The following is a 27,555-nucleotide window of genomic DNA, read 5'->3' as shown; positions in this document are numbered from 1 at the left end:
ATAGTCACTAGGAGAATTTAATTAACCGCCATTATCTAACGTAATTAAGGCCTTAACAATAGGGTAAAATAAAAAGCATCGCATAAATTATAATAACTTACTGGAATAAGAGCTTAAATCTTTCGTTGCAATATTGCCAATGCACGAAAATTCCTCGTTGAACAATTGCCAATGCACTAACGCTGCACAATTACCGGTATTATTATTAATACAATTGCAATAAGGGCGTTGTCATGCCCAAAAAAAGAAAGATGAACGCATCCCTTGTTATATATATAGATATATAGTAGAAAAACGGGGGTCGCGTATAAAGTTTTCTTGCACTTTGAAAACACAGCACGCGCGTAAGAACAATCGTAAAAACACAATATTATCCTGTAAGAAACTTTTTATAAGATGACATAACACACCACGCGATTCTTGACCTCTATGTTTACAAACGTTACTTGTAAATAAAACGAAAAAGAAAACACCACGTTATCGATTCTAAATTTGGATCGAATTCGCTTAAAACGGCGCGAAATAGCACGCTTTGGAAAACCTACTTTGTTTTGATTTAGAAATAGAAGCCAAGGCTTAGGATGCACGTCTTTTTCTCACGCTACGGTTACGAGAAGAGAGTGAGTAACACAACTGCACATGCACACAACACAAGTCGAACGAAGGCGCTAGGAGTAGGAAACACGATACAAAACTAGGGGGAATTTTCGCGTTTCTCTGTCCTGTCCTCCTTGAACGAACGATCCACGAGGTTAGGTTTAGTCCTAGCAGTAGGGTGGTGGTTGTGGTGTTGTAGTCATAGCGACTGCACTTTCCCAAAAATTCTGGCTGTGTGTATTTTTGAAAACCGGCCCCTATCGTATCCTCTGTGAATTCGTTTTGGATCGAAATCCCTGGGTTCTGTATTGTATGTTGGACTCTGTGAGTAACAGAGTTTACAGAGTTGCGCTGGAGAATGGATAGTGGAGACTCTGGAGAGAGACAGGGGCTTGGTTGGTAGGAAGCCTTATCTAACTGGGCGGAGGCTGACTGATGTAGGATGAATGTATGGTATGAAAACTACTATAGGTAGGGGAGTTTCTCGTGGTGGCTGCGTTACGTGATGAAAGTTAAATTATTATTTTGTTTTTGCGATTATAAACCTTTATATTCAGGTATATTAGGGTGTCGTAAAATAAGCTACTCAAAGACTATGTTTATTTTTCACTTATTAAATTTATAATATTAATCCTATTGCAAGCTTAGGAAGAATCTAAAACCTCATAAATATTATTTTTCTAATGCGTTTTAATGGTTTTGTAATGGCACTTCATTGGCTTTGACTGTATTACGGCTTATGGGTAGTTAACATGCAGTGTCACCCCCCCCCCCAATTAACATCGGACAATTGAATAAACCCCTTGAATTCAGATATTTATTTATTTATTTATTAAAATTGTACCAGTCATTTTTGAATTGCTTAAAATATATTAGTGACACTCGGTGATACCCATATAGTCCTAGATATAGAGCTGCCATTAGTCTAAATACATCAACCCTTTCGGAATGGTTTCCATTACGAAATGACGTCTCGAAGGGGGCGAAGAGGGGCCATTTTTGATTCATTATTTATGAGTGTGTCTCTCCCCCTCCCCCCTTTCTCGGTCCGTGCGTTTTGTATTTCGTCTTCTTAATGTAATGTATCATTTGAAATTCAAGGCCAACCATGCAGCAGCCGGAATGAAATATCATGGGAGCCACCCCTCGAGGCAGCTAGTTTTGGGTGGCGTGGTTTCCACGTTTCGTGGGATGAAATATGTTACGCAAATCTAGCATGACTAGCATAGAGGAAGTTCGGGGGCACATTTTACAAACACATGGTGTAATGTTTTAATATCGACGTTTCTCTAACACCTGGAGAGCCGTTTAATCTCATAGATAGGTTACCATTTTTTTTTTTTTAATTATAGCTAAACATCTTTAGCTATAAATGTTGTCCTGGACAAATATTTTTTTTTTCAGTTGTGGTTATCCCTTAATATGGTTAGGATATTTTGAGACCTTTATGGTAATTTGCGTAGTAAGTTTGAGGCTTGGAGGGTGATTTCACTTTTCAAGGATTATTTGAGACTGTAAGGGTGATTTCAGAGATATTTTGAGGCTTAGAGGGTGATTTCAGGGATTATTTGAGACTGTAAGGGTGATTTCAGGGATTATTTCAGACTGTAAGGGTGATTTCAGGGATTATTTGAGACTGTAAGGGTGATTTCAGAGATATTTTGAGGCTTAGAGGGTGATTTCAGGGATTATTTGAGACTGTAAGGGTGATTTCAGGGATTATTTCAGACTGTAAGGGTGATTTCAGAGATATTTTGAGGCTTAGAGGGTGATTTCAGGGATTATTTGAGACTGTAAGGGTGATTTCAGGGATTATTTCAGACTGTAAGGGTGATTTCAGGGATTATTTCAGACTGTAAGGGTGATTTCAGGGATTATTTGAGACTGTAAGGGTGATTTCAGGGATTATTTCAGACTGTAAGGGTGATTTCAGGGATTATTTGAGACTGTAAGGGTGATTTCAGGGATTATTTGAGACTGTAAGGGTGATTTCAGACGTATATTTTGAGACTGTAAGGGTGATTTCAGACGTATATTTTGAGACCTTACAAACAAAACGTCCCAGCGTGTCAAGAAAAACATTTGTCGTTTCAAACACATAATTATTCAACCATAAAAACACAAGCAAACACATTAACATAACATACTGACTGAATTTGAAAGCTGGTTGAATCAGAAGTTACAAAAAAACAAAAACCAGACGCAAAATGAACTACTATCCTTGGAAGCAAAACAAAGTCATAAATTACGTCCTGATGGAAAGGTTTTTTTGTCTCCCATATAGTACTTACTTGTCATAGATCACGGTTAGACTATAGCAAGGCCAAAGCTAATACCATATTTAAAAAAAAAACGTTGGCAAGAAGGGATGAAGCGTGGTAAACACTTAAATTGAAGTATGTCGTTGAAAATCAAGAGACAGTAAACTGAAGTTGGCCTTGAGACGGTTCCAAAACAATGGGAAGGATATCTTGGGAGTATTTTTACGACCTATAAGTTACGCGTCTCTCCCTTTGGAACCGGCGGGCGACCTTGTCGTCATGTTAAATGGTGTATGAATGTTTACTTTTCATCGAGACAAGTTGACCTCGTGCTCAAATTACAGAAATATTTCTTAATATATATTTTTTGTTTTTAATGAAGGCGTGTTCGGTCGGAATTATTTTTGCGATTTCTTAATATTCTCTCCATTATTAGATACTACTTGTTCTAAATCTTTATCGATTACCCGGGAAAACGTACGCTGCTAGCGTCGCCTGTCTTAAAACCGAGGAACCCGAGTTTTTTCCCGCCTCTTTTAATTCTTACAAAATAACATAGAAGGCGGGAAAGATTCAATTGTACGCACGTGGCGAGTAAAAAAAGCGCGCGAATTAAACGCGCCAGTCACTCTTTCTTCGCGCGAGCTGTCACTTTTGGCGCGCGAGATACGCACGCGTTTCGATTTATTGTTTAAGTAAATAGAAGGAATTAAGTCAAAGGCGGGGAGAAGGGCTATAATATAGATAGACACGCGTTTCCGTTGAAGTGGTTCTATTTATTCGAACGTTTTATTTATTTTATTTTTATTGAGAAATAAAGATTGACGGAATGATTAAATTTAAAGTGTCACTACTTACCAGCATTTGTTGTCGGCTGATATTATTAAAAGTGATATTTTCATTTTCATCTTCCGGTTCTTCCGTTATTTGGGGAAATAACTGCAAATCTTTCATGGTGATTTTTACTTCCCGCGTATAACTCACGCGATAGGAAGTCGATGAGATCACTTCCTGTTAAAATAAAAATTAAAATTATTTAATCGAATACCGATATTCAACGTTATTGCCAGACCATTTGTGAGCCAAAGACTGCAGAGAGTTCAGTTTGAATTAGTTCTTGAGTAATTTGGCTCATAGATGGTCTGACAACACTGCAAGCGGATTAAATTAAAGCTGGTAGAGAGTTGGATGAATTTTTCTCTACCCCTAACAGTTGAAATAATACCTATTAAGTAATAACAATGATTTTATTTCAACCGGAAACGCTTTAGATAATTTAGTTAAATTGTAAATATGAACATAATTTGCTTCAATCCTTTTTTTTTTTTTTTTAATTTAGTTGTTGTATATTTTGTCAATGTTTTTATATTTGGTAATACAATCATATTTGGTTATTACAATACATATCCGGTCTTAATTGAACTTTAGAACATTCCACCCACCCTTTATGCATGCCCCCCTCTACTCGTAATGAATGATTTAAAATTGTTTATTTTATGTTTGAAATATGGCTCTCTTATTGCGACACCTAAATGATCCATTTAGGAACTTTTATAACACTTGTTATATAACAGATACGGGGAAAATACTTTTAAGTATTTAATAGCCCCACTTTCTTCCCTTTTTCAACGATACTAAATACTTGCGGGGTTTTATTAACACAAGGCCTTAAGAAATTGGCTTAAACAAAAGTCATCATCCTATAAGACCATCTCATTCTCATCTCTATAATAGACTGTTACATAAATTACTTTGAGGAGAAAGCAACACACAGAAGGGATGGAAGCTGCCATCTTGGGTTATTCTCCCTGGCGCCAATTAAGAGGCAACGCCAGATGGAGTTCATTACACCAGGCTAGCCAACTCGCACCTGCCTCTAGCGGTGGTTCCTGGATGGCACGAGGGAAATGACCTTACCCAAGATGGTGAGCTCTGCCACTCCTGTACACAGTGTTTGCTTCTCTTAGACTGGAATTTATGGAATTTTCTATAACGTATATATAGTACATTTTTAGTACCACTATATAGAAACATAATATGGGGGGCGGCAGCCTGTAGAGGCATCCCAGGACTAAAATGTAATAATTACAACAGCGTAAGAATGTTAACGAGTGCCGCCGCTTTACTTGTGGTGTGTTTGTACTTCTACATAAAAGTCTGCGGTGGAATATAATTTCTTGAAAAAGAGCGTGAGAGGCTCCATTTGGGGTTCAAGACAAATTGCTATATAGCTTAAATTCTTATTAGTCTAATTAGAGAGTTTATACTTCGTAATTGTTCTCTAACATTTTCAAACGTCTATTAATTTTATCCGAGTTGTAGGTATAAGATTATATTTTGGTATTTTGCATCTTTTGAACTGTGTTATTATTATTATTTTTATCGTTGAAATAGGGTTATCGTTAAGCCTAATTAATAGATTTCTAATTAATTAGAAATTAAGGATTCTTTAGTATATTTTAAACGTATCTTTTTAACGTTATAATTATTGAAATAGGTCTAAGATTCAGAATTAGATTTAATGATTTTTTCCTTTTTATATTTATAGTGAATTATAATTATTATTGAAATAGGCTTAACGCTAAGCCTAATTAATAGATCCAGAATTGGTAATGCATGACTGCACTACCATTTTTATTTTATTTATTTATTTTATTTTTTTTAAATAGTTTTTATCTTATGTTGGGAATAAGTGCGGAACTTTTAGTTTTTAACTTAAAAGAATTTAATTAAAAAATACCGAAACGAGACTGAACCGGTTTAAACCAGGTATATATACCTTCCCTCTTCATCTTCTTTTATTAAGGCTTATCGCCGGGTTGAGTTCGCATTTTAGCATCATCTCAGAAGTAAACTAATATTGAAAAGTTTGACCCTAACCATAGCAAATTAAATTTGTTACGCAATTCTAATGAAATTAAATTAACAAGTTCAAATTAATTTTTTTTTAAAAAAAAAGCCGTAACAATTAACTCAACCTAATTTTAGAAAGGCAAAATAGTTTAATGGTGAAAGTATTTATATTTACCCGATTTTGTTTAGATGGTTGAAAGGTTTGGAGGCTGCTTTGAGCTTTTAGAAGAACGCGAGCAGATGGTAAATGTAAGAGTACATACAATTTGCGGTCGCAATGACCCACATAAAGGACGCGTCAAGGGTTCACTGCACGATAAGAACTGTAGGATACAACCGCCATCCCTAAAACACTAACCTTTTCCCCCGGTAATTACAATTAACCCCGATTTCATTTAGTATTACTATAGGCCTTCAGCCGAGCTGAACCCTGCTAATGTCCGGAGTTACTCTTACTTTGCTATTTAACTGAAAGGTTACAATTACCCCACTCGAGTTCGTCTCGTGGAGCAAAATACGGTTGGTTCGTTATAACAACCCATTTTGCTATTGATTTTGATATGATAGTCGCGGGAATTTTTGGGTCAAACACAAAAAAAAAATGTCGGTGATAATGACGTAGAGGATTCAAATTTTAACGCGTTTTGATTGGGTATTCTTTCTGCAAGGGACTGGACTATCGAAATTTTTATTATAAAATTGAGTCTTCGCAAGCCGCTAAAAGACTATTTTTCTCAGTTGGGCAGAGTTCATACAAACCTTGAAAACTCAGGGAAGTAAATAGTTGACGAAACCTCGGGGATTTTTTTTAGTAAAATTCAGCTAAATCTGTGAGGTTTTTAGTAAGTTTGCTCTGAAGGTGTTTCTCCATATATGGAGAAAAAAAGCATGGAAAAATCAGGGAAATCGGTTTTCCAAAAGTTACATAAACCTTGATTTGGGTATCGCTACGTAATTACGGATATTAAAAAAATTGCTGCAAGGCAGTGATGTGGGTATCTCTACAGTCTACACTGTCGCGTAGTCTGGAGTATGTGTAAGAAAAATTAAGGCGCGACAAAGGGGGCGTGTTTTTAATATCTGAATAACAAAGAAAGTTGATATTTTAATCTTTTATTTTGTTATAACTTGGACGAAGGTCAAAAATGTACTTTTATGAATGCCCCCTATATCTTCCACTTACTTATAAAAGTTACTATCCTTCTGTTAAAGGTTTCGCACCCCCGTACGCCCTACTGTCTTCAAAAATGCGTTCTAAGTTCTTGTTTCGCGGCCAAAAACAAGAAAAAGAGGTTGGGACCAAGAAAAATATGGATTCTTTCTATTTATCCATGCCAGCTAAAAAAAAACGAAAGGTCTTACGGGCTTTGGCCACCGAGACAAATTGCAATTCTTACCATGATCTAAAAGTAGTGTAACCTCACGAGTCACCAAAAAAACAAGTGACAACACATATTTGCAGAGTCGCGGTTCCTTTCTTACACTTGGAATTCCGCCCTCGAAGCGATGCCACTGATGTCACTTAACCCTAATGTTTGGTGGATTCGCGCGTTACTTTGATCTTAATCTAAATGCATTCTTTCGTTAGAATTTTTCATCCTAAATTCAACGATTTCCTAAGAAATCTAAGCGGAAAAATTCTAGTCTGACTTCTATGGAGGAATTTATAGACTGGTCTATTTACTTCAATTTTACAAGTTACTTAACTTCCCAAGAATAATGTTAGTTTTAGAAAGAATTACTAAATGAGGCGACTCGAGTGATATTTTGATAAGGTGATGGTGTGCTCGGTGACGTCATCATGGGAGAAAATAGTGGTACAAGCATAAGTTCATAAGATATGTTGCTGCATAAGTTTGTTAATCTCTGGTAACTTAGAAACTGGAGCTTGTAATTTTGAAGTGAATGAGGTAAGTCATAGATTCAGGGTAAAGCGAGGGAGGCCTGGTGAGGCGCTGCTGTCAAATTTGGGCTTAGTAATGCAGACTAAACAGCACTAGTTGGACGTCCTGCATGCAAAATTAACCACCGAGTGTAGTCTGCAATTCTCGAACCAGCTCGAGCTTTAATTTAAGTCTTTAGCATTACGAACTTGTATAGATATTGTCATACTTATGAAAGGAACATATCATTTATAAACTTATGGTATAATATATAGGTATTCCTTTTTAATTCGCCTCGGGGTCTGCCAAAATGGTGTTGCGTAATCTAGGTGTATACCTCCCAACGACGCTCTATCTTTTACTCATTTCCGAGAATCATTCTAGGAAGAAGCTGCTTTCGCTTTTCCTATTTCGTTTTTTTTTTTACAAAGGAAATGCATTGTGGGTCGAAACTAGAGTGCATTGACTGCAATCACAATGTGGATTTATTTTCTGTTCGGGCCTAATTTCTCTAGGCCTAGAGAAATTCTTGGGCCACACATTTTTTCCTCGAATTATCTCGTTTAATATTTCATTAAGTAATTAATCGATTTAATTATAATTATTATGGTTTTGCGATACCTAATTAGGGATTAGTTAAAATCTGATTGAACGTCGCTCCTGGAATTTTCAAGGTTTATGGAAACTGGATATTCCATTATAAGAAAAGATTCCCTGAGTGATTAATGGTTGCGATACAAAATGGGAGATTTTCTTCCGACATCGTTTTTCTCTTATTTATTTATTGTTTTTTTATTCTTCCAATAAATGGGGTCGAATCGGGTCCGGGGAATACCAAGCTAGAGAGAGTACTTCGAAAATAGGCCAAAATAGACATAGGGATAATATACAACGGTGTTTGAAGAAATAGAGCAAAATTGACACCGATATTTTATCGAATTTTTAGAAATAGAACAATATTGACAGCTAAATTTTAAGAATTTATAGAAATAGACCAAAATTTTTGTTAACATCAGAGAATTTAAAGAAATAGGCCAAAATTTATAGTTAATATCAGAGAATTTAAAGAAATAGGCCAAAATTTATTGTTAACATCAGAGAATTTAAAGAAATAGGCCAAAATTTATAGTTAGCATCAGAGAATTTAAAGAAATAGGCCAAAATTTATAGTTAATATCAGAGAATTTAAAGAAATAGGCCAAAATTTATAGTTAATATCAGAGAATTTAAAGAAATAGGCCAAAATTTATAGTTAATATCAGAGAATTTAAAGAAATAGGCCAAAATTTATAGTTAATATCAGAGAATTTAAAGAAATAGGCCAAAATTTATAGACATTTCATGTACTCATAGAAATAGATTAAAATAGATCGTTAAATTGAAAATAATAAACCTACAAAAAAAAATCAGGCCAAAAAAAAATTCTATAAATGAAATTTTACTAAAACGACAGTCTTTTAGCGACTTGTAAGACACCAAAGATCTCCTTGAAGGAATAAAACAAACAGAAGAAAAAAAAAACAGGAGCATTGTACGTCACGGAAAATCACGTTAAAGATAAATATTTAAGTCGCGTTGTTTCTACGGAGTTGATGTTATATTTGGGAAGATGCTGCGTGGCGAGCTGATTTTTTATTTTTCTAGGAAGAACTTTTTTAAGAAAAAAAAAATCTTGCTTCATTGCCAATTGCCGCCGACAACAGAAAAAACAACATTAGTCCCCAAATGAAACTAGAATGAACTCGTTGAAGTTTATAAAACGAAATATATTTAAGTTCATACATCATTGCTTTTTTTTTTTTTTTGTTCCTTTTCAGCGACGAGCTAGGGCTAAAACAGCCTTACAGCTCCAAAATTTTTATATATTTATACACATATTTATATGCTAGTTTAGTTTATTTATTTATTTTCAAAATCAGTTGTCCACCTTTGTATCAAATATTTATACAGTTATACTGGATTAAGATTTTATAGAACTTTCAAAGAGGACCCCCAAATATCTTATTATGCAAACTTTGGTATTAAATACGTATAAAGGGAAAGTAAAACGTCAAAATAATGGAAATATTACTATTTAGGCTTAACAACAAATATTAAGTATGCTCGAGACGAGACCACGTGACAATGAAGTAAAATTATTTGCTCCGCAACATTGCGTGCACCGATAAATTAATTGCCTTAATTCATTATTAGTCAATGTCATATCTAACGTATTTCTACGCCTGAACAATGTATAGTTTCCTCCCATTGCTAAGCCTAATTACGAAACTTAATTACGATGACAACGATTAAAAATATATTAATAAGAAAATATAAATAATAAATTGACACGTGCGCTTACCATCGTGACGTCGGAATTATCTGTCAACGCTATTTTGAGAAATTTATAAATGACCAATATCCAATAGAAAACTTTTAATTATATATATGTATATTTATCAAAAATAATAATTTGAATATTATATTATATTTTATTTTAGTAAATATCACTTTCAACTTTCCAAAAAGGGACCGTCACGTTTATAAAATTAAAAATACGTTACTATTATTACTAGTATTATTTAATAAATGACTGGAGTTTGAATTGAAATCTAAAAACAGTCTTGTTGTTGCCAGGCTTTTGTTGGGCAACAGAGATTTGAAAAGACCACGCGGCACTTGGCTCTCCTCGACAGTCGACACACCCGCTTCGCGTTGTTGAGTAATTCTGCTTTTCAAACCGACCGCTAGGGGGATTTGGTATATATAAGTATTTGACGGGATATAAAAGTTAAAGGGTTTCCCCTTCTCTGATTGGTTTAAAATCCTTCCACGCCATGCACTGATTTCCTCTTTTTCTTCTTTATTTTTTCTTTTTTTTTTTTTTTTAATTTTCGTTTCCATCTCTCTCTCTCAAGTTCTTGAAAGTTAATTTTTAAATTTCTTTTTTCTTCAGTTTACTTATTTTAAGAGTTTCGCGACGTTTTTAAGTTTGATGCATTTGAAAAAATTTGTAAAAATAGAAAAAGGGAACCTAGAATTAAAACTGCGCATGCGCTGAGCTCGAAATCGACATTTTTTTTTGGCGCCAAATTAATGAAATAAGTTTGTGCCGGGTTTTTTTAGGGATTATAATTCCGTAAATTAAATTATAAGTGTGTTTTAATTATTAACGCGTTTTAAATTATTCAATTTAATTCAAATTAATTTTAATTTTAATTATTTCTCTCAAGTACTCTAAAATATTTTATTTATTTTTCTATACGGGTTATGTTTGTATTAAATGGCGCCAAGATGGTTTGGTTTTTGCGCTCGCAAACCAAAAATAATAAACGATTTAAAACATTAACCCACAGAGAGGAGGGTACTTTTATTTGAACCAAAATTATACTAAAGAATTTAAAATTATCCCTAAACTCACTCAGCAGATATTACTTTTTCAACTGTTGAATTCTGACCATGGTTTTGTGATTTCATTACAATAGACTCGACGTTCCCAGAGTTTCTCGGTTGCTAAGGGATATAAAGATGACTTGGGTTGGATGGGATGCTGGGACCAGCGCGAGTTCATCCCATCTTTCCCCTTCGACCACTCTCCTAAACTAAAATCAACTCTTTCTCCGTTACCATGGCAACGTATTTCTATACTTAGCGCTCTCAGTTCGCTTCTCGCGAAGTATCCCTTGATCCCTCGCGCTCTACAGAATCAAATTGACAAGTACTTTCAAAGTAAACAAGTACAATTTCTTCATAAGTTGCTCAAATAATGTAAATATGTAATTGGGTCTCTTTTTACTTTATTTATTATTGATTATGTTACGATAAATTATGTCGTAATTATTTGTCGTATCAAAGGAGAGTTTAAATTAGGTTAAACTTAAAGTCACTATACTTAATTATGAAAATATAATTTAAATATCTTGATAAAATTAATCTGGAATTACTGTAATACTTAAAAACAAATTTGGTAAAGGTTGCAAAAACATTTGATATTTAGGCCTAAATGGGTCTCGTGAAAAGTCACGTGGTTTTCGCTCTTACGTCAATCAGAAGTTGAAAGTCAAGGTAATCCTCTATTTTAAATATTATTCACTAGGAGAAATGATTTAAGAAATAATATAAGCTAATAAAAGGAACTGAATTGAACTGATTCAAGGCGGGTGATGAGATTACGTACTTTATTGAAGCAAGCCATCCCACGCTTGCCAATGTAAACACTACTCCGTTTCTTTCTTGCCAATTTTTCTTTCTTTTTTTTATACGGTTGACCTTGGAATATGAAATGAAGTCGTGGATGGATTACGTATTTGGCCCGGGGATCGGTAGAGTTTCTGTTTTAGCTCTCGTAATATTATTCTACCACTAGCGTCGTTTTCAAATAACGTGACCTTGAAATTTTACAACGTACTGTCGTATACTAGTGTATACAACGCTTTGGGTTTGAGTTGGATTGGAAAAGGCTTAGCGTTAAAACCGTGAAATATTTATGGTTTTTTTTATCGGGGTTTTTAAAGTGATTTCCTTTAAAATTATCTCGATTTTTGTTCTCTTTTTTGTGGATAAAATTTGCGCGTAATTTGGTTGTAGTAAATGAATGTGACAATGTCAGAACTCAGAAGATGACAATTTTTTTTTCCAATGGTACCTTTATGAAAAGATTTGCAGGGTTATAGCGGGTTAGGGATAACCTTGGAAAAGGTCTAATCGGTTAAATATGGGGAAAGGAAATTAGCTTAATGACCTAATAGCTTATTAGATCAGAGAAAACGTGTATAGAGGTCAAATAGGTCAAGCAAAATCGAGAAATATGCCTAATAGGTCAGGGAAAAATGGAAATAGGCCTAAAAGGTCAAAGGAAACCTGAAAATAGGCCTGATAGATACGAGAATAATGGAAATAGGCCTGAGAAAAATCAGAGATTGGAATTTTATAATCGGGTTCCGAAAGTGATAAAAATTAATACAATGGAGTGATAATCCCTCTGGAGAGAAAAGAAAAGGGTTATCTACATTACGTTTTTATCTCATCCATAGATAATAAAATTTTGTTTACGTTTCAAGCGAGATTTTTGACGCGTAATTTGCATAATAAAAGTGCATTATAGAATTTGCGAAATGGCTTATAATAATAAATAAACCCACGTATAGAGAAATTTAAATATTTTATAATTAACCTAAAAAAATCTACTCTACATTAATTAATTAAATAATTAATCATTATGATTCAACAAACATTTTCACGGAGATTATAGGGTGCTGGTAGAGGTAGTACTGGACACGCTAATATATATCGTGGGATAAATATAAACAACAGTTGTTCGTTAGCCCTGCAATTTTTACGACTTTTGTTAGTACATGTTTTAACTAAAATCACGTGGGATGTAGTATAACTCAGAAGCGGGATAGATGCACCTTCAATATATTTATAATATTTATTTTATTTTGGATTTTTGAATGGAAAAATTCGCAACGGCATTTTCGTTTTGTTTGTTAAGCAAATTGCAATTTTTTATTTGTTTTATTCCGATGTACTTGGCGATTATTAATGAATTTGTACTATTTTTTAGAATATATCAGCTTAGCAACTTACCACGATTTTGATTAAAAAGGTAATTTTCAAAGATAAAATTATGTTATGACTTTGATCTCCATTCTGGGTTTAAATAAAATTTTAGTTTTATAACCTATTAAGTTGCTAAGTATAAATATATTATTGCTAAGAAGGTATTAACAAGAGGTTTAAGAACTACGCATATATGGTCACGTAGTCTCTTGTTTTTTTTGGTGTCGTGCCATGGAAACTAAGGAGTCATCGAGGGGCGAACCACTTACTTTAATTATAATAGTATTCATAGTAATAGTACCCTTTATCTCGTGAGCCAGTAGGCTTTTTTAATACACAATAAACTCCTCCATTCATTCATTTTAAAGAATGCGTTTAGTTTAATCGCAACGGGAGTGATCAGCCCCTCGGAAATATCATAAATATTTATTTTACGATTTGAGAGGCGAACCAAATTTACATGCTATCTTTAGAAAATTTTATATCGCCTTTAATATACCTATTTAAAATAATTTCAAGACGTCCTTACATTATCTCACGGAGACAAATTAGTCATATCTTAATTAATAATTATAAAATATTAATAAAGGTCAAGTGAAATCAATTAATAACAACGGTAGACACTAAACCCCTAAATATTTAATTGGAAAACGGGTCTACCCTTTTCAAGGGTCGGACCTTAAAATGAGGTCAGACACATTATAACGTTACTTCTGTCATTTTCATTAACGTTATTAAAATCGATACAATAAACCCTAACCCTTTATCACAACGCTAAGATAATTAAATTACCTTTGGATGCACCGTTGCTCTTCCAGTCGACGTTCTCTCTTTCAAAAATTGGTTGATTTTCATTCGTAACTTTATTTTAAAATTAATTTAAATTTTTAAGAAAACGGAATTAAACGGTAACGGTTACCCCAGCAACAAGCGTTTTTAAACCGTTTTTCGGAACGCACTGCTACAGAACAACGTCGAGGCACGTGTTAAAATCGAATCTAGAAGCTAGCTCCTAGTAGCGACTCGAAAAACCTCGCCTTTCCCAGCTGGAATTCGAGCCCAGACACTGGAACAACAAACCTTACGTACGTTACGTAGAGGCCGGTTTTTGAAAATCAGCTGGGGAACTAAGCCTATTTCTGACCGTCCCCAAACTCTCTTAGCTAAGCCTAACCTTCTTGACAAGCTAGATTTTGATCATAGGAGTCCCGGATCCTTTGCAATCTCGGGGGTAACTTAATTTTTACGTCAGGACCAATTGACGTTAGGCTATATTTAAATTACACTCATTTTCTCTGCTCTAATGCGGTATATGCTATGATGGCGTTACGCATTCTCGGTGGTTTACTTGGGTTATATTGATTCTTGGGATTTTATTTTTTGTATTGAATTAAGTTGGCTTTGAGTTACTTGGTTTTAAGCGACATCTATAAGAAGGGTTTTGAATTTATATCTAGGTTTAATTTATTGAATTGGTAATTAGGTTTGAATTGATGGGAATATTTTAAGGGTTTGTGTGAGGTTTTTTGGGGGAAATTTTGGATTTTGCCCGATGTGTTTTGAGATTTGATAGATTTGAGATGGCGACTGCTTCTGTGTTAAAATGAAATTTAGTCATTAAGTTATTGCAGATTTTATTTTAAAGTCTTTGAGTGGCTTGGAAAAACTTAATGTCAGAGGTTAATTTTGGCTCGTGGTACATCAAGGTTATTCTGAATTTAATTTCAGAACTCACTGTTTAAAGCATGGTGGGGACCGAAAAATAGGATCTCAGTTTGTTTAAATTCACAACTAAATTAGCTCAAAGAGAGTTCATCGATACCCACTTGTATGGTGTAGTGGTTGTCCCATCCGATTCACACCCGAAGAGACCCGGGTTCGAAACCGCGAAGGTGCGGCGAAGTTTTTTATGCTCGGTAGTTTAAATTGACAACTAAATTAGCTCAAAGAGAGTTCAACATCGTGTATCGTGGCGCAGTTGGTAGCGCCATTGAATGATAGTGCCTAAAAGATCAATTTTCGAAGATGGTCAGTACGCAAAAAAGTCTAGTCTAATGAAGATAGTGCTCAGATACGGAAATTATTTTTTTCTTAGTTATTTTTTAAATCGCGTAAGATGTAGTCAAACGATGCACTCATGTATATGTATCTGCTGTGTGGTGGTTATCTCATCCGCTTCAAACCCGGAAGGCCCCGGGTTCGAAACCGCGAAGGTGTGGTGAAGTTTTTTATGCTCGGTAGTTTAAATTGCCATCTAAATTAGCTCAAAGAGAGTTTAACGTCGTGTATCGTGGCGCAGTTTGTAGGGCCATTGAATGATAGTGCCTGCAAGATCAATCGTTAAAGATGGTCAGTAACCAATAAAGTCTAGTCTAATGAAGATACGGAAGTTGTTTTTTATGGTTAGTTTTTAATTCGCATAAGATTCAGTCAAATGTATATGTGTTCGTGGTGTAGTGGTTATCACATCCGCTTCACACACGGAAGGCCCCGGGTTTGAGACCACGTGGGTGCGGAGGAATTCCTTTTATACTCGTTAGTTTTAATTGACAACTAAATTATCTCAAAGAGATTTCATAATCGTGTATCATGGCTCAGTGGGTAGAGCCGTTGAATGCCAATGCTTAAAGGATCAATCTTCGAAGTGGTCAGTATCCCACAGTGGATCAGTACCCGAAGTGGTTAGTGCCCGGTGAAGTCGTGTCCAAAGAAGCTCGTGCTCAGATACCGTGGTTATTTTTTTATAGTTAGTTTTCAAAGCAAATAAGATTAGTCAAACGAAGCACAATTGTGTATGAATCTGTTATGTAGTGGTTATCGCATCCGCTTCGCACTCGGATAGTCTCGGGTTCGAGACCGCGTAGGCGCGGCCAAGTTTTTTATGCTCGTTAGTTTTTAGAGTTAGTTTTTAATTCAAATAAGATTTAGTCAAACGATTTGTGTTTCTATATGTATTTGTTGTGTAGTGGTCATCGCATCCGCTTCACACTCGGAAGGACCCGGGTTCGAGACCTCGTGGGTGCGGAGAAATTCTTTTATGCTCGGTAGTTTAAATTGACAACTAAATTAGCTCAAAGAGAGTTCAGAGATTGGTATCCCATTTGGGGTCAGTACTTCATGAGGTCGGTATCCTAAGTGGGGTCGGTACCTCAAGAGGTCGGTATCCCAATTGGGGTCGGTACCTCTAGAGGTCGGCATCCCAATTGGGGTCGGTACCTCATGAGGTCGGTATCCCAATTGGGGTCGGTACCTCATGAGGTCGGTATCCCAATTGGGGTCGGTATCCCAATTGGGGTCGGTACCTCATTTTGGTTGTCTCATCCGCCCCAAATCCGGAGAGGCCCGGGTTCGATACCGCGTAGGTGCGCCGAATTTTTTTAAGCTTTCTAGTTCAAATTGACAACTAAATTAGCTCAAAGAGAGTTCAGCAGCGTGTATCATGGCGCAGTTGGAAGCGCCATTGAAAATAAAGTCTTGTGTAATGAAGATAATGCTCAAATACGGAAGTTATTTTTTTATAGTTAGTTTTTAATTCACATAAGATTTAGTCAAACGATGCCGTCATGTATATGTATCTGCTGTGTAGTAGTTATTACATCCGCTTCACACACGGAAGGCCCCGGGTTCGAGACCACGTGGGTGCGGAGAAATTTCTTTTATACTCGTGAGTTTAAATTGACAACTAAATTAGCTCAAAGAGAGTTCACCTTCGTGTATCGTGGCGCAGTTGGTAGCGCCGTTGTATGCCAGTGCCCAAAAGATCAATCTTCGAAGTGGTTAGTATCCCTCAGTGGATCGGTACTCGAAGTGGTCAGTATCCCTCAGTGGATCGGTACTCGAAGTGGTCAGTATCCCTCAGTGGATCGGTACTCGAAGTGGTTAGTATCCCTCAGTGGATCGGTACTCGAAGTGGTTAGTATCCCTCAGTGGATCAGTACTCCGTGGAGTCGTGTCTAAAGTGGTCCGTGCTCAGATACCGCAGTTCTTTTTCTATGGTTAGTTTTCATTTCAAAAAGGATTTAGTCAAACGATGCCCACTTGTATACAGGGTGTTTCTGAAAAGTCCATCACAAATTAAGGGGCCTGTTTATGGGACCAAACTGAGCGGAAAGTACCAAAGAACATGGGGTGTACAACATTTTGTTACGGAGATATGGCCTTCCAAACATTCGCCCCTAAAACAAGGAAATATCCAAAAATGGGGAGTAACACTTAAGACCGACTAACCAGCTTGTTTAAAATTACTAGACAATTTCAATAGCCTTTAATCGAACAATTGATTTCTACCTTTACTAATCAGAAGCGTATAAATGAGTAGAAGTATGCCTACGGTGGTAATGTAAAATTAATCCCAAGTGACATGATGTTTCAAGATCTTCCCAGCACCAAGTAAAATGGTTCTGATTGAAGGGACTTTTATTAGCACAGCGTAAACAACGTTATTTTCAGGAATTAGTCCAAATGTCCACGGGCGGCATTACAAAAACGAGGCAGTCTTTCGAATGATACTTGGACATGTTGGAAGATCCCTGGCTTGTTCCTGTTATCTCAAACCGTAAAAAGCTACGCAAATCTTCATCATCACGGACAACACTCTTGTACGTTAGGTATGACCTTGAGAAAACCTAAAAAGACATCTCGAATGTATTTGAAAAACCCATCTCCAATTAAGGGGCGTGTTGTTTGTTTCCAACAGAGTAAACTCGCCCAGAGAACAATTACAATGCAGAGCCACGTTTCGGCGTTAATGGCCCACAAAGGTGGTCCCAAACAAAAGAACAAACTTTAATTTGTTTCGTTCAGTAAGTATTTCGTGTGTCATAGATAAAACGCCATGATTAATGCACAAAGAAAATGTTATTGACAAGTTTTCGGACCGCGATGCTGAAATGTGGTGGTGCACCATCGTGCATGAACCACATTCTGTTTATTAAACCTAAGGGAACGTCTTCGAGTAGTTCTGGTAAATCGTCCCGTAAGAACTACAAGTAAGCCACACCGTTTAACCTGGGCTCTAGGAAATATGGCCCAATTAAATTGTCACCCACAATACTACACCACACGTTTAAGCTGAATTGTACTTTGTGAATTCTAACGCAAGTTGCGTGTGGTTTTTTCTTAATCAGCAAACCAATTGGCGGCTGCTTGTTTTTGGATCGTCCTCGAAAATAGTGAGAACTTCGCCTATTCTTAAAAAACAGAGCACTAAAACAGAGCACTATGTTTTTTAAGAAAGGAATAAAAGAGGTTTCACGTACATGTGTTTGTTTTATTAAACTCATAATTCAACGAAGTCTGTTACAATGCCTTTCTTCACAAATGCCGAATATGCGGATATGCACCTAATGTATGGACTAGCCGAGGGGAATGCCGCTGCAGCTGTACGCTTGTATCAGGAAAGATTTCCGCAGAGGCGACTACCAAATCGACTGACGTTCGAGGCTGTGGACAGACGTTTGAGGCAAGATGGACGAATCCAACCGGCTGGACCTCAACCTAGAGCGAGAGCCATCCCAGAGGCCGTAGAAGACGAAGTTCTCACCATTTTCGAGGACGAGCCTGAATCAAGTACCCGCCAAGTTGGTCGCCGATTAGGCGTAAGCCACACGCTCGTGTGGAAAATCCTCAGAAGCCACCGGTTTCATCCTTTCCATGTTCAAAAAGTTCAAGGTTTGAATCCAGCGGACTACCCACGACGCACGGCGTTTTGTCAGTGGTTTCTGGCTAAAGTAAACGATATCGATTTCCCACGGGATTTGTTGGTTACTGACGAAGCTAACTTTTCACGGGATGGTATTATTAACTTACATAATAAACATCAATGGTCCCAGCTAAACCCCCACGCAACTTGCGTTAGAAGTCACCAAGTACAATTCAGTTTAAACGTGTGGTGTGGTATTGTGGGTGACAATTTAATTGGGCCATATTTCCTAGAGCCCAGGTTAAACGGTGTGGCTTACTTGCAGTTCTTACGGGACGATTTACCGGAACTACTCGAAGACGTACCCTTAGGTTTGGTAAACAGAATGTGGTTCATGCACGATGGTGCACCACCACATTTCAGCATCGCGGTCCGAAATTATCTTAACGCGACCTTCCCTTTGCGGTGGTTAGGTCGAGGTGGACCTGTGGAGTGGCCTGCTCGATCACCCGATCTGAACCCTTGTGATTTCTTTCTTTGGGGCCACCTGAAAGACTTAATTTATCAGACTGAAGTGCCCGATGTTGAAGAGCTACGTCGACGAATAATTCACGGCTGTCAAACAATTCGCGAAACTCCTGGCATTTTTCAACGTGTGAGGGAATCATTTGTAAGACGTGCTAATGTGTGCCTTAACGCGGGTGGTGAACACTTTGAACAATTTTTGTAACTAGTTGCAATTAAATGTTAAAACTTGTCAATAAATTCATTTTCTTCGTGCATTAATCATGGCGTTTTATCTATGACACATGAAACACTTACTGAACGAAACAAATTAAAGTTTGTTCTTGTTTTTGGGACCACCTTTGTGGGCCATTAACGCCGAAACGTGGCTCTGCATTGTAATTGTTCTCTGGGCGAGTTTACTCTGTTGGAAACAAACAACACGCCCCTTAATTGGAGATGGGTTTTTCAAATACATTCGAGATGTCCTTTTAGGTTTTCTCAAGGTCATACCTAACGTACAAGAGTGTTGTCCGTGATGATGAAGATTTGCGTAGCTTTTTACGGTTTGAGATAACAGGAACAAGCCAGGGATCTTCCAACATGTCCAAGTATCATTCGAAAGACTGCCTCGTTTTTGTAATGCCGCCCGTGGACATTTGGACTAATTCCTGAAAATAACGTTGTTTACGCCGTGCTAATAAAAGTCCCTTCAATCAGAACCATTTTACTTGGTGCTGGGAAGATCTTGAAACATCATGTCACTTGGGATTAATTTTACATTACCACCGTAGGCATACTTCTACTCATTTATACGCTTCTGATTAGTAAAGGTAGAAATCAATTGTTCGATTAAAGGCTATTGAAATTGTCTAGTAATTTTAAACAAGCTGGTTAGTCGGTCTTAAGTGTTACTCCTCATTTTTGGATATTTCCTTGTTTTAGGGGCGAATGTTTGGAAGGCCATATCTCCGTAACAAAATGTTGTACACCCCATGTTCTTTGGTACTTTCCGCTCAGTTTGGTCCCATAAACACGCCCCTTAATTTGTGATGGACTTTTCAGAAACACCCTGTATGTATCTTCTGTGTAGTGGTTATCTCATCCGATTTACTCCCGAATAAACCCGGGTTCGAAACCGCGTAGGTGCGGCGAAATTTTTTATGCTCGGTAGTTTCACATCCGGTTTACACACGGAAGGCCCCGGGTTCGAGACCACGTGGGTGCGGAGAAATTTCTTTTAAGCTCCTACATCTGTATTTGTTTCTCTGGTATATCAAGGTCACACTATCGAGGTCCGTAACTTAGAAAATTGCCTTGTTCAGGTCGCGACCTCGTGGACAAAAAAAATTATTTCTCTGGTATATCAAGGTCACACTATCGAGGTCCGTAACTTAGAAAATTGCCTTGTTCAGGTCGCGACCTCGTGGACAAAAAACATTATTTCTGATTTTAACTGAATAAAAGATGCACCGCTCTTCCTGGTATAAAATAAAGTTAAAATATTTAAAATTGGATTTTTTTCATCTCTCTCTGTCTTTTTGGAAGCCTAGCCTTTTATCGAAATTGAAAAGAAGGAGGAAATTTAAATCCAGGTGCTTTGAGCTTTAGCTTTTTAGCGAATTCTTATTTGGGTTTTGCGCGGACTGAAAAGGTAGAGAAAATTTCTTGGAAAGTCATTTTAATACATCTTTCCTGGAAACCTTATCCCTTGATACTTAAATACTGGGGCTAAGCGCTCTTTTCCACAAAAGAGCGAACGATACAACTAAGAAAGGTGATGGTTTCCAGGTAATGCTATAAAGTGAGAGTGAACTGCTATAGGACTATAACTTACTCGAAGGACTTCTCCGTGTCTCTTATAGAACCAGAGTTAAAGAGTGTCTTGTAAATAAGCTCACGTTATTCCTATGGAACATTTTGCTTAATTACTCGGGCCCTGATTGTCGTAACCCCAAGTATTTAGTATCATTTGAAAGAGCAGAAATAGGACTATAACATACCAAAAGGGCTTCCCCGTATCTCTTATAGAACCAGAGTTAAAAGGAACCTTAGTAATAATATAAGAAATAGGGCAAAATATCCATTTCATCTTCCCTTTGATGATACTTAAGTATACAAACCAACCCTTTTATATCCCGAGACGTATCCAGCAATTTTATTATTATACTTTTCGTAGTCTCATTTTGGGCTGAGTAACGCCAACGGTGACGTGTAGGTGTCGCTAGTCGACAACTCAGTAGTCGGGATTGAATCGGAAAGGATCCCGAACTTAGTCCCCATCAATGCGCGGAAAAGTTGCGCGCAAACCTAATTTAAATTCCATCCGTAGACCATAGTGAGTGGAGGCGGGAGTGTACCGTTATTCTTCTATCTCTCCGTTACGTAGCAGTGCTGCCAGAGAGTGTTGTTGTCTGTGAGTCACAGTGTGTTTCTCATCAGAGCAGAGTAGAGTAGAGACGAAGTTCGAGTGGAATCTGCTGGAAAGATACGATTAGGCTTAACATTATTATCGGTTGTTTTGTATCGCCTCTAAAATTTAGGGTTGTGCTTATAAAGAAATATGGCTTATTAATAAGGACTAGTAATGCAATATTTGACTGTGATAAAATACAAAATTAGGCTTAAGTTGACGTGGAAATACGGAGTTGGTGCTGCCAAAACAGACCTGTAATTAAAAGAACGACGTCGACGTCGTGTTTACGTTAGCTCGCTCGCTGTAAACACAGAAACGTTTTGTTGTTGTTGTTGCTATTTTTTTTTTGGCACAAGTGAATTAACCAGTCAAGGAAATATCATGTGAGTGTGGTGTGATTTTTTATTTCTTTCTAAAAATACGTTTTATGGGTTAATTATGGGAATATATTTTTGAATTAAATTCCGACCGATGGGTTAGTCACTCTTGTTATTAGTAAATATCCCACGAATTTGGCTTCTTAAATTCAGAATTTGTTTTGGAATTTCTTTTTGCGAAATGATGAAATTCATTAAACATGTTTTTGAGTTCCTCTGGAATTCATTCCAATCTAACGAAATATTGGGTGTTTTTTTTATCTATGAATTATAATTATTTACCTTACCTTATCTTTCTTTAATAATAATCTATATTAATATTGAAGTATATATTTATAATAATATATTTCTTTGTCGGGGGTGTTAGAAATTGAGTGAATTAATTTGGGAAAGTTCCAGATTTTTCCCTTTCCCTCTTTACTCGGACGTACGGTTATTAGTTTTGCTCTTATGATCGCGCTAGAACCACCAAGTCTTAATTAAGGGCTTTTCCTTGATATAATTAAATCGTTGAATTAATGAATTGCGTGAGATAGAGATAGAGAGAGTAAAGGATCGAATTAAACCTAAATGTAATTAGAGAATTAAAAGGGGCTCTCTTTAATCATCACTCGCGCGAGGTTTCGAAAACTTTTGAATAAATTAAAAGATTTTTTCATATTTAAATTTGAATGTTAAAGAATCGCGGCGTTACCAAAAAAATTTTAAACATTTAATGTAAAAGCTGGATATTTTGTAAACCCCCAAAATGTTTCCCTGATGGACTGTTTTGGTCTATTATTAGATTCCCTGATGGACCGTTTTGGTCTATCTATTATTAAATTCCCTGATTACTTCTCCCGATTTTCCCTGACCAGTGACCATCTGTGGCAACCCTTATTTAAATCAGCATTGACTACTGATTACTGACGTCGTAATCAGCAGTGTCTAAGATTAATCTCGAAGTAAATCTTGATTAAGTTTCCCGAATGAATTAATTTAATATCCTTCTAACCTATATTCAAATGAATCAAATCTAATCTACTGACTTAAATTATCGTTAGTGGCTATTCTAATTTCCTTCTCTATCTAATGTAGTAGCTCATCTCCCGGTATAAAATACTCATTTCGTCGTAACAATTTCTAGACCATATTATAGGCGTTGCGTTAGGCCTAACCGCGAAAATTAGCATAAACTCATTATGGAAAGTAAGTTTATTATACTTTGTATTATATATTGTAGATATATGGAATTCTTAAGTAAGTTTATTATACTTTGTATTATATATTGTAGATATATGGAATTCTTAAGGAATTCCTTAATACGAAAAACTATTTTAATTCTTTTTGTGGTGACTCGAAAGAATTAGGCCTAGTCCAGTGAGGCGCCTCAAACTATGCTGCGCAGCCATACTTTTAAAAGGGTTGACAAAGTATCTGTATATGGAATACCATGCCTGATTATCTTTAATGTTAAAAATTCTTTATTTTACAAGTGTTTTCGCAATGACTTCTACTGAACTTTTATCTTGACTTTACATACTTTAACCTATTTTTTTCTTTTGAAATATGTATTCACTTTGAGAACATAAGCTGAAAGGTCAAAAAAATAAAGGTTTAAATTTTATAATGATTTTTTTATAATTATTATTATTATTTTATTATATTTATTATTGAAATATTTTTATAATTGTCATTTTTAATATAATTTAGTTATTTTTTCGTATATTGAAGCGAGGGGTACGCCACTCCGTATAGCGTTATCTTTCCATACCGTTTGAAATAATCCAACTCTAATTTTTTTTTCCGCTTCATTGCTTTTAAAATTTGATTCTCTTAAGCTGTGTATTATTACGTTGAAAGGGTTAAGGGATAATATAGCGCCAAGTCGGCTAATTCCTTTTTGCCCTCCCTTCCCTAAGTTGCCCCCCACCCTGAAACGCCCTACCATATTATAAGAGTTTGGGAAGGGGGGGGGCAATAAGTATGATTGTGGGCAAGCAACTTTAGGCCTTTAGCTTGACGTTAGCGCCCGTGATATTCTTCTCACGTCATGGTGCGTGAGTTCAACCTGCCTTTCAGAATTATAGTGGTTCCCCCCGGCCCGCCGTTGGGCCAAAGGGCTAACGTCTGCCCAATCTAATCCGGCGGGCTTCCGACTCCCGGGCCCAAATAATTGATTGAGTTCCCGACGCCGCCGCGAGCTTTTACAAATGCATGCCGAAGCCGCTGTCTCTCATTCTCTCTCGTGGTCGTGCAGCATTCTCGCTTTTCTTACTATATATATACTTAACGCTTTATGCTTGACCGGTGGTCAATATTTTTGAAAATGTTTGCGGTTTGGTAATGGTATAGTATAGTATTTAAACGCGTATTGTATTACACTGTCATAACGAAATATGTTTATATAATATAAATATAAATATAGCAGACGACAATATGGTTTCACGCGGTTTTTAATATGACAGGAAAGATATAAATTAAATTCTTAAAATATATCTTTTTATTCTTTTATTGTTTGTTGAGGTGGAATAGAAAAAGGAGTTGAAAACCTTTGGAATGTTTTTATTTTATGGCTTCTAGATTCCGCCGCAAGCTGCCACCAGACTAAACTCTTCTCTCGCTCTCTCTCTTCCGGTTCTCTGGGCATGAGTTATACGTACGAAATCTTTTGTTTTTCGGCTCAAAAGGGGCCACGGATTGGGGGAAGGAAGGGGTCCCTAGATTTGGGCATGCAGGGCAAGGGGGGACTGGGCCCAAACTGAAATATATGGTATTTCTTCCGGCTATACGTGTCTCTATTGATTCTATACCTCTTTCTTTGTTTTAGGACAATCTTTCTTCGGTTTTTCAATGTCTGCCTTATTGAATTCGCAATAGGTTTGTTTGGATATATCGTTCGCGGTATATGCATGATTGCAGACTGCTTTTAAAATTATTTTATCGATTTTAATTTTCGACGTATATTGGATTGCTTTTACGTAGGTTTATAAAATTAACTGACAGGTGGACTTTAATTATTAGGGAATTTTGCTTGAAGGTGGACTTTATTTATCAGGAAATTTAGCTTGAAGGTGGACTTTAATTATCGGGAAATTTAGCTTGAAGGTGGACTTTAATTATCAGGAAATTTAGCTTGAAGGTGGACTTTATTTATCGGGAAATTTAGCTTGAAGGTGGACTTTAATTATCAGTAACTTTAGCTTGAAGGTGGACTTTATTTATCGGGAAATTTAGCTTGAAGGTGGACTTTAATTATCAGTAACTTTAGCTTGAAGGTGGACTTTAATTATCAGGAAATTTATCTCGATGATTGACTTTACAATTAGAATTCGTAAATTTTATTATTATGATTTTCTTCAAGAAAATTGAAGTATCGTGGTACAATTTCAAGACATTCTTGTTATTATTGCCTTACGTAACTTTTTCCCCATTTGGAATTTGTTTTTTTGGACTGAGGGATTCCCCAGATAAGAAATAAGGGCGTTGGGAACCATTTTCGAGACACTTTAGTAGCGGAGGTAGGCCTTGGTCATAACATAACATACCCGAGGCCCTTCCCTTATATAATGGTGGTGGAGCCTCTTTCGGGCCATTCGAGCGTTGCATGAATTTATGTTGCCGAAAAAAAAATAGAAAGTTCTACTGTCGTCTGGCGTAGGCGTCTAGACCGTGCCAAATTATTGCGCATCTTCTGTAAATCTATGTCCCTTCAGAATGCAAATCACGAATCTACACGGAACACCCGTTTGAAGTTTAATTTAACTCTAAAACACGATGATGATTATATTGATAATCGAATGTTAATTACAGAATTCATACAAACCTGGAACACTAACTCAGTGAAATTTAGAATTTTTAGTAAAATTCAGGGGAAATTTCTGAGGTTTGAGTAAGGGGTTGCTTCGACGATTAAAAAAACCACTCCGGTTATTATTACTCCATGGAGAAAAATTCAAAGCTAAATTAGCTCAAATTAATTCAAATAAGATTCAGTCAATTGTATGTGTATTAGTGGTTTAGTGGCTATCGCATTCGCTTCACACCCGGAAGGCCCTGGGTTCGAGACCACGTGGGAGCGGAGAAATTTCTTTTATACTCGTTAGTTTGAATTCACAACTAAATTAGCTCAAATAGGGTTCACCATCGTGTATCGTGGCGCAGTTGGTAGCGCCATTGCATGCCAGTACCCAAAAGATCAATCTTCGAAGTGGTCAGTATCCCTCAGTGGATCAGTACTCGAAGTGGTCAGAATCCCTCAGTGGATCGGTACTCGAAGTGGTCAGAATCCCTCAGTGGATCAGTACTCGAAGTGGTCGGTATCCCTCAGTGGATCAGTACTCGTGAAGTCTTGTCGAAAGTGGTCCGTGATCAGATACCGAAGTTATTTTTTTATGGTTAGTTTTTATTTAAAATAAAATTTAGTTAAACGATGCCCACTTGCATATGTATCTGCTGTGTAGTGGTTATCACATCCGCTTCACACCCGGAAGGCCCCGGGTTCGAAACCGCGTTGGATCGTCAATTTTTTTTTTTTTTTTAATACAAACCGTGGAAAACTCGGGATTTCCAGAAGTTGTATGTACCCTGTAATTATTATGTTAACCAATAGGTTTGTTAACTTCTAAACGTTACGTAGCTATAGTCATTTAGCACCTTGGTGTAGCACCAGGTGTCGCTTCCACAAAAGTTATGGATAAAAATACATTTTTTTTATGAAAAAAAAAAACCTCAAAAATTCAAGGCTTTTCCTTCGCACCCACCATCCCCTTTCATTGTTGTTATGGTTGGGCCCAACCTGGTGTACCCAAAACACAAACATAGAGGTTCCAACTTCCAACAAACCGCAAAATAAAGGCTAAGGCACAAGCCTTGGTCTAATGGGATGCCTAACCCTTTTTATTTTTCCAACACATCGTTTTATCAGACGTTGATGATGGTTGCCAGGTAACAGAAGGACCTGATGACGAGGATCAATCCTTCATCACGAGTAATTGAGCATCTATTTTTTTTTTTTTTTTGAAATATACCTAATCTGTACTCTGTAGGTCCCTAAAATAGAAATTGGAATTTCCCTGACTTGGAGAGAAAAAAAATTTCAAAAACGTTGTAAATCGAATTACGAGGTTTTTTAATATCGATGTGTTTATTATATTGGGGGGATTTTTAGTTATGACTTTTTTGAAATGAGAAATTTCTTCCAAGAGAGCGAGGATGAGGATGAAGATGATAGAGGATGGGAATAGATTTAAAATAAATGGATTCAAAATTGAAAAAAAAAAATCTCCTGCTGCGTTTTTTAGTTAGGGTAAAAAAAAAATCTCCCCACCTAATTTACATAACTTTCACTACTGGCATTAAAGGGATACTGAAGTTATTCAAAATGCATTATTTTTCATGATACTCGAAACAGTCGAAAGCGAATTTTTGACGTTCTTAAAAATTACGGAAACCCGGGTAACTTAGGAACCTTATTAAGTCTACCTTAGAAATAATTCCATGG

At 36.5% G+C, this 27,555-nt stretch overlaps 2 protein-coding genes across 5 annotated transcripts in view; one reads left to right on the top strand and one right to left on the bottom strand.

The window, feature by feature from the left end:
- Positions 1-14,439, bottom strand: part of SNF4Agamma (SNF4/AMP-activated protein kinase gamma subunit) — a 69,179-nt gene extending 54,740 nt beyond the window's left edge. The window contains exons 1-2 of one of the 4 annotated variants that reach the window (XM_089857749.1): positions 13,928-14,439; positions 3,717-3,869 (exon numbers count right to left, since the gene is read on the bottom strand). In XM_089857749.1, the coding sequence (XP_089713875.1) occupies positions 3,717-3,869; positions 13,928-13,990 (216 nt within the window). In that variant the 5' untranslated portion in view covers positions 13,991-14,439. Of the gene's footprint in view, positions 1-101; positions 968-3,716; positions 3,870-13,927 lie in introns of those variants that run through there. The other 3 variants (XM_089857748.1, XM_089857750.1, XM_089857752.1) reach the window with 3 other exon arrangements.
- A 7,254-nt stretch (positions 14,440-21,693) lies between these two features.
- The window catches only part of pico (ras-associated and pleckstrin homology domains-containing protein pico), a 126,485-nt gene continuing 120,623 nt past the window's right edge, over positions 21,694-27,555 (top strand). The window contains exon 1 of the mRNA XM_089857738.1: positions 21,694-22,079. Coding sequence (XP_089713864.1) covers positions 22,078-22,079 — 2 coding nt within the window. The 5' untranslated portion in view covers positions 21,694-22,077. The remainder of the gene's footprint in view (positions 22,080-27,555) is intronic.

This window comes from Phalangium opilio, unplaced genomic scaffold, assembly GCF_054372755.1.
Source record: "Phalangium opilio isolate 3A_F unplaced genomic scaffold, DU_Popi_V2 ptg000011l_1, whole genome shotgun sequence".
Taxonomy (NCBI): Eukaryota; Metazoa; Arthropoda; class Arachnida; order Opiliones; family Phalangiidae; genus Phalangium; species Phalangium opilio.
Note: the sequence above shows the minus strand (reverse complement) of the source record. Positions and strands in the feature narration are given on the sequence as shown.